General features: G+C 39.4%; 1 protein-coding gene across 3 annotated transcripts in view; it reads right to left on the reverse strand.

Moving 5' to 3' along the window:
* Nucleotides 1-1,667: 1,667 nt before the first annotated feature.
* The window catches only part of ELF6 (Zinc finger (C2H2 type) family protein / transcription factor jumonji (jmj) family protein), an 81,200-nt gene continuing 70,307 nt past the window's right edge, over nucleotides 1,668-12,560 (reverse strand). For 2 of the 3 annotated variants that reach the window (XM_089995390.1, XM_089995392.1), the window contains exons 6-8: nucleotides 7,442-8,082; nucleotides 4,246-5,034; nucleotides 1,668-3,262 (exon numbers count right to left, since the gene is read on the reverse strand). In XM_089995390.1, coding sequence (XP_089851516.1) covers nucleotides 1,860-3,262; nucleotides 4,246-5,034; nucleotides 7,442-8,082 — 2,833 coding nt within the window. In that variant the 3' untranslated portion in view covers nucleotides 1,668-1,859. The remainder of the gene's footprint in view (nucleotides 3,263-4,245; nucleotides 5,035-7,441; nucleotides 8,083-12,560) is intronic. The other variant, XM_089995393.1, reaches the window with a different exon arrangement.

Here is a 12,560-nt window from a genome sequence, read left to right on the forward strand (position 1 = left end):
TAAAAAAAGGAAATTTTGCCGAGAAGTTTTGACATGATACTTTTTCTAAAATGAAATGTCTTCACTTGTTTCGGTAGCATGAGAAAAATAAAATAAAAAATCTTTAAAAAAAAATGAGAGAGAGGAGGAGGGGGGGTGGAGCTTCTTCAGAATCATTTTTCGATATGTGGGTGATGGAGGGTGGCTTTGACGAAGGTAGGTGATGGTGAGATAGATTATGGTTAAAAATCATCATGAGGGATGGTGGAACTTTTCTGGCACCATTTTCAGGGGGTGGGTGATGGTGGCTGGTAGTAGTGATGGATAGTGAAAAATCATCATGGGGAGGGTAGGTGGTGGTGATGAGATGGATGGTGGTGATAGTAGTAGTGAGATGGATGGTGGGTGGTGGTGAGTGGACCTTACTATTTTCTCTTGGTAGAAAACATTCCTCCACGGTGGAAGAATGTTATATATCAAAAAGTGTAGTTTTAGAAAAACTTTTTCATAAAGATTTTCTGTTGTTTGAAAGGGTTGAAAAAATTGCATAGATTTTTCATTTTATATCACTTTTCTTACATCTTTTTCACTTTTAAATGTTCTCGCAGTGAAAAAGATTTGGCTGAATATGTTTGTAGACTAAAGAGGGGGATATACAAGTTGAAGCAGGCATCTTGTTCAGAGTTTCTAATTAGAAATACAAAAACATGGTTTTTGCAAATCTTCACTTGATCATTCTTTGTATTCTTTGTTTATTGATAAAGGTAATAGATACATGATTGTTTTACTTATTTATGTAAATGACATTATTGTTACTAAAGTTTACAGTCATTTTAGGGAGAAAGTACTAAGCTTTTTAAGATGAAAGATCATCGTCCACATATTTTTTGGGAGTTGAAGTTGACAGAAAAAAGGATGAGTTGGCCTTGACTCAGTACAATTACACCATAGTTCTCCTCCGCTATTGACTGGGGAATTATATGATAATCCTACTGAGTATAGAAATATTGTGGGAATGCTCTTGTCATGTGTTATGTCACAAGAAAAGACACAGGATATACCATTTTTGCGTATTTTTCATTAAAAATAGTATATAAGTGGACATGATACATTGTCAAGTTGGGCCATCGCCGTGACATACTCAGCTTATCTATGGGCAACAAGATTATTCATATCCTTTAGCGCTTTGAGATTTTGAAAATCAAAATGCTAACGACGCTTATAGATACAATGCTTCATGCCTATTCAGAAACACTTGGGGGCATTTGAGAGCCTTGAATCTCAAATCCTAGGATCGGAAGTGTTATGGGGCATGTTGATGTGGCTCGGACCCCATCCGGAAATCTAAGGCTTCTCAAGCATGAGATTTGATTTGAGATCCCTTATATAAAAGGGTGAAGGGAAAAGAACCTGAGAATGGAAGAGAGGGGGGTTGGTTGTTTCTCAAATTCAAGGATCTCCCCCGGATTTGGGACCTGAAGGACTCGAATGCCTCCTCACTCGTCTAGAAAACATGTTTTTTAAGTACAAAGTGTACTAGCAATATACGTGCTAATGCTCCTACTAACAAAACTATGCTCTTTAATTTGTCAGCACATTGTATAGACTTTAACACATGCATGCTTTCATGAGAGAGAGAGAGAGAGAGAGTTTCTAGGCATCATAAAAAATCATCCAAATTCCGAAAGTACCAGAAAGAAAAGATAAGGCTTTCTTGAGACTTGGGACCTCAATCTGATTCTGTTGTACAAGTACAATCTGCAGAATCGAAACATAAATCTCTTCTGCAGGTGGAAAAAAAAAATTAAGCGCCCAAAAGGCTAGCCAACAATAGCTCCCCTACCAGCTCATGTCAAAGAACTTGAAACAGCTCTGGTTCTCTACTTTCCTGAATGCCCAGTCTTGCGCTTATGCCGACTGAAGTCAGAAACAAACCTGAATGTCTGCCCACAACCTTCAAGATTGCATACATATGGGCGCTCCCCCGTGTGAACTCGCAGGTGCTCAGTCCGTGCCCATGCCCACTTAAAAGACATGCTGCATCCCTTCCATGGACACTCGAGTGGCCTCTCCTCTTCATGAACACGCTGATGCTTCAGCATATACTTATGAGAGCTAAATCGCTTCCCACACCCGTCAAAGGTGCACCGATTTCTTTCATGCAACATTAGTTCTGTTCTTGTTCTAAAACTCATACTGCAACTTTCAATATCACACTCATACAAGTTTTCACCTTCATTTCCTTTGCTGACCTTTCTCCGCACTCTTTTACTTGTCTTGTCCACCTTATTTATCATTACATTCATGTTACTGTTCACACTGGTACTATTAGGTCGACGTGGCCGAAGTCCTTCACAAGGGCCATGAATAAACTGCAGAACATCTGATCTTGCAAGCATCTCTCCTTTCCTTTTGCGACCCTTTCTCCCAGCCGATTTGGAATAACCAGTTAAATCACATGCTGCAGTGTTTCCTTTTCTGGGAATGCCTTCAGCTTCTCTCGTCATTTCTGTACAATCTTGAGAAGAAAAGGCATTGTCAACTGCATCAACAACTTGTTCCAATTTTTCTGGAAGTGAGCTAGCAGTTGAAGGTAAATCAACACAAGTATATTGTTCCCTGTCAATTGTTGAAAAATGTCTATCACCAGATGCTTCCATGTTTACATCCATAACTTCTGTTGCCTGCTGAACTTCTATTGTACACAAATTTTCATGTTCTTCAACTGCAGATTCTGAGGAAAAAAGGTCGAGAGTCCAAACATGACGTGGAAGTTCTCCATTCTTACGGCATCTGAAATATTGAAGAACAGGTCCTTTCCTGCACACTTCACCACAATGTTTTACATGTGGAGCAAGATTATCTTCCACTGAAACATTGGTCTCCACCTCATGATTCTTGGCAGTATTTCTTTTGTGATGAGAACGAGCTTTCCGAATTTGCCACTTGATGGATGACATACCAGGATGAGGTACTGCATTTAAGATGTCCTTGGATGATGCATGTGATTCTGCAGGGTTGCTAAATAACCCATTCAACAAAAATAGAGACAACTCTTGACCAGATGAAGGCTGTAGTTTGTTAAGTTTGCAATACTGCTGCATATTTACACCTAACCTTGAACTCCAATCTTCACAACTTTCTTTGAGTTCATCATCAGCAGAATAATTAATCAAGTCCACATCAGCATTAGATGCATTTACCAAAGGAATATCTTTGCAACTAAAATCAGCACCGACCTCTTTGGCTACATGCATGGCTCCTTCCACTATTTTAGGATAATCTGCATATACTAATTCAACAACTTGAGTTTTTATACTGCATTCATGCATATGCATAAGCTAACAGTTCAAAATAGTGAGGTATAGATGTCCAATTATGCAAATTGATTGGAACAAAAGAAAATTAAACAATGTTATTGAATTTCTACCAACTCCAAATGTGATTGATTCAAAAGTCATTTACATAAGTAAAAGAATGAGGCACATGCAATTCATAAGGAACAGTTTATTTTCTTCTGGATGACCAAACAGGAATCAACTATGTAGGAGCCAAAAAGTTTACAAAATTCTGATTCTTTAAGAGAGGAAGTAAAAACAATACAGTCAAAAATATATTCAGCAATTCCTCCCTTACAGAAAGTGAATGCACTAAAGCACCCATACAACGGACATGATTCACTTCTGCAAAATGTAACAGGTATCATCTAGGCCAAATCTCATATTTAGATGTGCACCATGGTTGTATATATCTCTCTCTCTATCGATCTATCTATATATATACTAATTGAGAGAGAGAGAGAGCTTAGTTTTATACTATCCCGTCGAAATTTTAATTCCTTAGTTCACACATAGATGTAGATATCTAAGTTCTTGTGTTTCCAGCATATGGGTCATTCTGGTGACCTGAGAGGAGGACTAGTGACTCAGAGGCCTTCAACCCAACTTGAAGGTCATATGTAAAGACCCAAGTAGATAAGCTAGAAACCAAGACAGTAACTATGATCTAAGATTGCCAGTTACATGACACTAGTCCTTTGAAAAGCATAACGAATCTGCAGGGGGAAATCATGTGGGGTTCTGTACAACCCTATGCTCAAATTTCAGCAAATCATGAACAAAATGCTCTCGACATGTACACGAACATTCATTAAATAATATGCTTAGATGAAGTAAAAATAAAGCAAATAACATAAAGAGTGAAAGCGAAGAATCAAATCAAAAGCAGGATATATTATCAGAAAGCAAAGAAAAAATCCATTTTCACCTGAGTGGCAAATGACAAGAACATTAGCACCACCCTCCTTTTTCAACATCTCCTCAACTTTGAGAGCATGTTCCAAGCAGAACACTCGCGGTCTCAGAAACGCCATGGATGAGTTCCAAAGATGGCCAACTTTAGGACCGTGTTCTGCTAAACTACTATGGGATTCAACTTCTTTGCTGACATTATTTGTCAAAACATCCACTTTGGTGGATATGTTAGTAAGCACAGTATTTGCCTCTGAACAATCATTGGGTGACATTTCCTTCAGAGAAATTTGAATATCTGGACCATTCAAATTTTCATGCATTACATTCTCGCATTTATTTTGTAGTCTTCCAGATACCACATCTTCACTTGATGGGGACACGTGAATAGTGTCCTTTACAGATGTCATAGTCAAATCTGACCCTTCTTGGTGGTGCGAAAAAGCATGCTTCTCGTCCAAGATACCTACAGATTGGTCCACCAAATTATAGGAAGTAGCACCTAACTTAAACACTTCATATCTTTTATGATCAAGGATCTCCAATGAGGAAGCATCATCAGTATGGACTTTCTTAATGTCAAGAACACAATTCTTGAACTCACAAATATTTTCTGGTACCGCTTCCTTCGTTACCGAGTCTGGAGCTGTGGATTCTGGAAACTGTTCTAATCCACTGGCAAGGAGATCCGGATTACTTTGAAGAGCACTTGATATTGTATTTGATATCATCGCAATTTCTTTAGAAGGAACACTCACTTTCGGTGCAGTATCAACCTTTTGTAGATCATCTGAGAAACATATATCTGCATCACTGTTAGCTTCATGCCAATTAGGCAAAAGAAAAACAGAGGCACAATCATATAGGGAATGTCAGGAAGCTTTTACAAAAAGATGGGAAGATCAAAAGATTCAAACATAGAAACTGTTTATAGGCCATAGATCTCCACATGCCATCAATGTAGGAGATATTACTGGCATGCACACTTTTGCAGATAACCATAACCAGCTTTTGGGGGTGTTTTTAAAAAGTTGTCAGATGGTTGTATCATCACTACAGTATATAAGCTATAAATACTCCTCCAATCTCCCCTCTTGGCCAAAACCGACAGGGAAAGAAAGGGGACCCTGCCTTTTTGAGAGAGGTGTTTCCCCCCTCCCTCTCCCCACATTCCATCTGTAGGAGAGGGAGAGGGGGTAACCGCCCTCTCCCCCGTAACCGTTCCAGGTGGGCGTAACCCACATATGGGACCTCGATTTCAGCTTGGACGAAAACAAGGTAGAGAACCGTTCAATGAAGTGGCAAGGTTGGAAGAGGAATTGTTGGCACTGTAATGACAGCTGCAGTCATCTGTGCAAGAGCCTGATAGGAAAATTCTTTGAAAAAATAGAAATGAGGGAGCACTTAGAGATTTTGGCAGATTTTATCAAATGGAAGCAGAGGATGAAGGTTCTCCAGTTAAGCAATGGTGGTGACAAGAATAGATTTTTCTACTTGATAGCATCACATGGCCATGAACAAACTTGAACTCATACGTGCATTAGCAAGAAGAACTCGAGAAACGACCAGATCTTAGTGGTTGCTACAGTATTCTTTCAGAACCCATTCACAAGTTCTCAGGGCCAAGTGCATGTTAATCTGAACCTGAATTTTCAACACTGGATTACACAAATAGAGCTTTTCTAGAAGTGCCCTTATCAAAAAAAGAAATTAAGCATGTGGTCTGATTAATGAAAGAGGGGAAATCACGGAGTCTAGATTGTTTCCTACTGCAATTCTTCAAATCTTGCTAGAACACTTACAAAGATGACATCATGCAGGTTTTGAATGAATCCCTCAAAAATAGTAAGATGCTAAAGAGTTGGGGAAATCTATTCTTATCCTTATCTCGAAGGAAGATGAAGAAGAGGATATTGGTAAACATTAACTCTTTACCAATACAATGCATAAGATCATATTGAAACCATTGGCAAAGAGAAAGTCTTATGTTGACTTGTCTCAAACAACCAACAAGCTTTCCTGCCCAGGCGATGTGTTCATGAGTGTGATCATTATTGTGAATGAGGCCATCCACATAGTCAAAAGGGAAGGGATACCGGTGTTCTTGAAGTTCAATTTGGCTAAGGCATTTGATTCAGTAAAATGGAGATTCTTATTCTATTGCACAAGTAGAATGGGATTCAAGGATAAGCTCAATAGCTGGGTTAGGCAGTTGTAGAGGGCAGCATCTATCATACCAAGTATGGCAGAATAAGTGAATACTTTCAGCCTAGATCACATAGGTGTGGGTGCACATGCGGATACAGGTGTGGAGGGTGCAATACGGCCATTTCAAAAAACTTGGGGTATATATATATATATATATATATATATATATATATATATATATATATATATATATATATATATATAATCAAATACAAAAAAGAGTAATAGAGTGACTCTTATGGGCTTTACAAACACACAAAAGTGTGTATACACAAGGACCACTTATGGGTCAAATACAAACACACAAGCACAACCCACAAATGGGCAAAAAACAGAGAGTAAAAAATATTGCCCATAACAAAAACATAAATTTACAAAACAAAAAAAAATAAAGGAAACAAAAATATATATACAAAGACACTAGTGCCCCTAGTGGGCACAACCTATACAGTGAGAATTGATCAACCGCCTATACTTGCAAATTGGGAATTAATTCTTAGGCATTCAATATTTTATTATTATAATATATACTATGTGTTCAGTACTTTGTACAATTACTATATATAAACAAGTTCCAGTATCCAAGTTAGTTCCCAATTGTTCAGCATCTATGATATACCTATGCCCCATGTTCACATGCATGCAATATAGCTTTAGCAACATATTGCTATAGTTGATGTCATGAAGGATACAGCAAGAATAAAGATATATGATGCAATTTCCTGCAAGCATTATGAACTCATGACTAATTGCAAGACATTTAATATAAAAAAAGATGATCTAGACATATTTAAAACCAACAAGATGGTCAATTGATAACTATGTAGACTACATGTACACTATGGTTTTGTTTTTATTTATATAAAGTACAATCATATAACGTTCACAATTTGTCAAACTATCAGCAATCTTTAGATATAACAAGCTATAGTGCAGCATTCTACTTGCAGCACTGGCACGAGAAATAGAGCTCAATGCAATTGCTTCAGTAACATAGGGTGTACCTGATTCTACAGCTCCTGAAACTGAAATTTCTTGATTACTTTGTTGATCTAAATCAGGAAAAAGATGTTTTACTGCTTCATCAGAGGGTTGTATAATTGTCATACATGGAAAACCTAGAATACCACAAGCCACACATGCTAGAGCTCCTGAATCAAGATGTAGACCCGATGATGCAAAATAATCATTTAAATTCTCTTTATCAACAGCTTCTGCAGAACATGCACCGCTGATGTGCTTTTCCTGTACACATTTGACTAAAAAACCATCAACCTTTATGTTATCTGCTAAAATGGTAGATTCACCTGCTGGTGAATCTTGGAAAAAAGAATCATTCTTTCTGCATCCAAAAGAATTTATTTCACAGGAACTGCAAGGGACCACCTCCAATCTTCCCTCCTTGACTGATTGGTCATGGTCTTCAATAGAGCACAAAAGAACTGGTTGAGAGATTGAAGAGGAAGGCAACATCCCAGGATCCCATAGCACAGCACTGGATGATGTTTTTCTAAGGAGAGTAACTAATAACTCATTTTCAGTTATTACATCATCAATAAATGCTTTTTTGACTTCCATTTCTCTTTCCCTCTTCCGATCCTGAAGCCGAGAAGTACGAATCTCCCCATGATCTTCTCCAGGTGTTCTGAAATTGCAATAGTTCATTTATTCAAACTTCCATAAGGGCTCCCATAACACAGACAGAATTATTTAAAAATGTAAATAGCAGAATCGCAAACTACAATTAACCATAGAAAACTAAAGAAAATGCCAATGAACTAAATTAAAGAGAAGGGTATTGAGATAATAGAAAAATATCTAGTTTCCAGTTGATGTTTAATCAAACCTACTATAGATCATCAGATCACTATTATTTCATAATGAGCATCTGAAGCACAATAGATGGAACTGGAAAAGATGATCCCGCAGATATCCATAATCCACCATGTTTTTTTTTAGGAAGATAATCCACAATGATAATAAAGTAGTCAAAATGGTATTCGAGACCCAAGAATTAGACCAACAAAAACAAGTTCTAATATGACAAAAGCACAATAATGTGTTACGAAATGGCACAAATCCCAATGCACTCCAAAATGAGCTCCAAGAATCGAAACATAATACATTTGGACAAAAACATAACTAAAATGAAACAAATGAACGTGAATGAATAACTTCATTAATAAAGAACATTAAAAAATACAAAGAAAAATAACATATAATCCTCATTACAATACACTCCAACACACAAAGGCCTAAAACTACCTACCACTCTCTCAACCCACACACACAAAATATTTATAAAAAGAAGAGAGAGAAAAAGAGGAGCCCCTCAACGGCTAGTCTTAGTCAACCTAGGTTGACTAAGATACAATATATATATATATATATATATATATATATATATATATATAGAACATACATCTTAACCCCCCCCCCCCTCAAACTTACAGTGACTCAATGTAAGTTTGCAATTACAAAAGGAACCAATTACATAAAAAGTCTTAATTGACTTTAGCAAGTTCTTCCATTTGGTGCTTATTTAAAGGGTGCTCATGATCTTCAATCATACGCTCTATTATACAAAGAGTCTTCAGAATCTTCAATATCATCACTACTTGAGAACCTGTAAATAGAGCTAACGAAGCATTCCAACTATACACACACACACTATATATATATATATATATATATATATATATATATATATATATATATATATATATATATATATATATAATAAACGTAAAAAAGATTTCAAAATTAGCTATATATATTATGGATAGAGGATTGCCAAGCACGGCAAAAATTTAATAAGACAATTTAATAATTTTCAAAATCTTTTAATAGTAAGAAAAATTTTCGACATTAATTTTGAAAATAACAATAAATTTTCAAACACAATATCTGTAATGAAAAGAGTGGAAGCACAAAAGATGCAAAGAACTCTTTAAAAGAGGCAAGCAAAGAGCCAAGAACACAAGCACGTAAAGTGCGCAAATAACCCACTAAGGGGTAAAATGCCTAAAAGGCAAAGAGAATATTATTCAAGAAGAGAAAAAAAAAAGGCTTAAAAGCCATACATCACAGGAGGGAGAGACCTCTTTTTATAGAGGAGAAAAAGTAGGAGAGAGGGACCACTTGGGGCTCCCTTCTAGTCGTTGGGAGCCCCAACGGTCATATTAATGACCGTTGGGGCCCCAACGACTAGAAGGTGGGCCCCCCAGTGGTCCTATTACAAGATTAAATAAATAAATAAAAGAAAAAAAGAGAAATAAAATAAAAAAGAAAAAGCAAAAAAGGTACAAAATAATTACCAAAATACCCCTATCGGGTATTTGTATGTACAATGAGAAATAAAGAGTATATATGTATATATATACTCATATATATATACATATTTTAACACGCCTCCTCAAACTTTACGGGAAGAAGACCGAAAGTTTGCCAAGAAAAAACAAAAAACGCGGAGTTGGAAGTGCTTTGGCGAAGAAGTCAGCCAGTTGATTTTCTGAAGTAACATATGGTAATGCCTGGATAAATCATCGGAGTAGCTATACGTGAAAAGTCATGGATGAATCAACGGTATTAGCCCGCCAATCCCAAGAAACTCTTGATGTCAGTCACCGTCTTCGGCTGCCCCAATGACAAAACGGCCTCCACCTTGGCTGGATCGACCTCCACGCCCCTCTCGGATATCACGTAGCCGAGAAACATCACCCTATCAATCCAGAATTCACACTTCAAGAACTTAGCATAAAGTTGATGTTCTCTCAGTCTCTGCAACACAAACCGCAGATGTTCTCGGTGCTCTTCCACACTCTCATAGTATATAAGAATGTCATCGATGAATACAATGACAAAGGAATCCAACCATAAACCAAAGACCCGATTCATAAGGTCCATAAACGCTGCAGGGGCATTAGTGAGTCCAAAAGACATCACGAAGAACTCATAATGCTCGTATCTGGACCTGAACGTGGTCTTCGGAATATCCTCTGCCTTGATTCTTAACTAATGGTACCCAGAACGAAAGTCGATTTTCGAGAACACCTTTGCCTTCCTCAGTTGATCGAACAAATCATCGATCCTAGGCAATCGGTATTTGTTCCAGAGTTATCAATCGAGGAAGCAGGAGCGGGAAGCGAGGCACTTTCAAAAATTTAGGAAGCGGGGAAGCGGGGGACCACTTAGAAGAAAATTCGGAACCGTCTCGGAAGCGACCTAGGAAGGGAACCGAAAGCGAGGGGGAAGCGAAAAAAATGGGGAAGCGAGGGGGAAGCGAGGGGGAAGCGTGGGGGATACATGGGGGAAGCGCGCTTCCCATAAATGGGAAGCGCGTTTCCCATAAAAGGGAAGTGTGCTTCCCAAAAAAGGGGGATGCTTCCCCTCACGCTTCGGAAGCGCGATGTTTCGCGCTTCCGAAGCGCGACGTTTCGCGCTTCCGAAGCGCGCTTCCCCTTTTGCCTAGGCGCTTCTGGTAACTCTGATTTGTTCTTCACCGTCACTTGGTTTAACATGCAGTAGTCAATACAAAGCCGCATCGAACCATTCTTCTTCTTGACAAAGAGGACCAGTGCATCCAAAGGGGATACACTCGGCCTGATAAAACCTTTATCAAAAAGCTCCTGCAATTGCTTCTTCAACTCCACTAACTCTGCAAGTGCCATACGATACGGTGCTCGAAAAATAGGTGTCGTACCGGGCACTAACTCGATCAAGAATTCAATCTCTCGATGCGGTGGCAACTCTGGCAAGTCCTCGGGAAAGACATCCAGAAACTCGTAAACCACGTCTAACTGTTTCAACGGTGTCGCCTAACTGTCCTGCGCGGACACACTGGCCAAAAACATCATGCAACCCTATTTGTGGTACTTGGAGATCTTCAATGCGGAGACAATCTTTACTTCGCTTGCCGGTCTAGTCGACTGAAAAGCCAAAGCGAACAGTTCGGGGCGTTCCAAAAGAACCCTTCTTGCACCGACACTGGAGGGTGGCATTATGTCTGGACAACCAGTCCATACCCAGAATGACATCATAAAACGTCATATCTAATATGACCAAGTCGGCAAACAACTCATGCGCCTCGATAACAATGCTAACTGCCGGAAAATACTTTTTGCAGGAAGAGGATGCACCCATAGGTGACATCACATCGAGAGCCTTATCAAGGCTAGAAGAAACCAATTCGAGCAATTTTGCAAACGAAGCGGAAATAAAGCTATGGGTCGCACTCGAATCAAACATCACACGTGCAAAGTGATCAGCGACTAAGAAGATACCTTCGATCAGGTCAGTCTGATCGCCCTGAGTAGCTGTTGTAGCCGCGTAAACCCGCCCGTTGGTCCTACGCTGACCTTGTTGTTGATGAGGTCTTTGCTGCTACTGTTGTGGCTGTTGTTGTTGTCCTCCATGAGCCGCTAGCCTGTTCAAACAATATGGAGCAATGTACCCAAGCTACTGGCACTAGTAGCAGACCCCCTTGAACATCGGGCAAAAGCCCAGAGGATAACTCTTGTCGCACTTGCGACATACTGGCTGGGCCTTTCCCTGCTGCCTCTGCTGTTGGGGTTGACCCTGCTGTGCACCCTACTGTTGCCCCTCACGGGTCTGTTGCCTCTTGCCAACTTAAGTCTTTTCGCCTATAGGTGGGATCTTCCTCGCTCCGCCCGAAGAACCACCACCGTTGCCACCTCCCTTCTGGAATGCATTCCTGGACCTCTCCTAGTCCTCCGTCAAGACTGTAGCAGACTCTATTGCATTGGCCAAGGTAGTAGGTCGGCTCATCAGCACTCGGGTCCACAGCCCGTCTTTCAGGCCGCGCACGAACTTAGACGCCCTTGCTTTCTCACCAGCGAACAAGTTCGGACAGTATCGCTCTAGGCTCCTGAATTTGGTGGCGTAGTCCACCAAAGTCATGCTTCCCTGAGTAAGCTCAAGGAACCGCTGTTGCATCTGCTCCCGAGCGTAGAAAGGGAAGTAGGTGTCCAGAAACTCCTCCCTAAACACCTCCGAGGGAATCATCGGTCTTAAAATCGAGGCTCAAACGATTTTTCTCCCAAACTTTGCCAAATTTTGGATAAGATCATAAAATGAATAAGTACAAAAACACGCAACATTACA

The sequence above is a fragment of the Nuphar pumila genome, chromosome 2 (assembly GCF_984573655.1).
Source record: "Nuphar pumila chromosome 2, dmNupPumi1.hap1.1, whole genome shotgun sequence".
Lineage (NCBI taxonomy): Eukaryota > Viridiplantae > Streptophyta > Magnoliopsida > Nymphaeales > Nymphaeaceae > Nuphar > Nuphar pumila.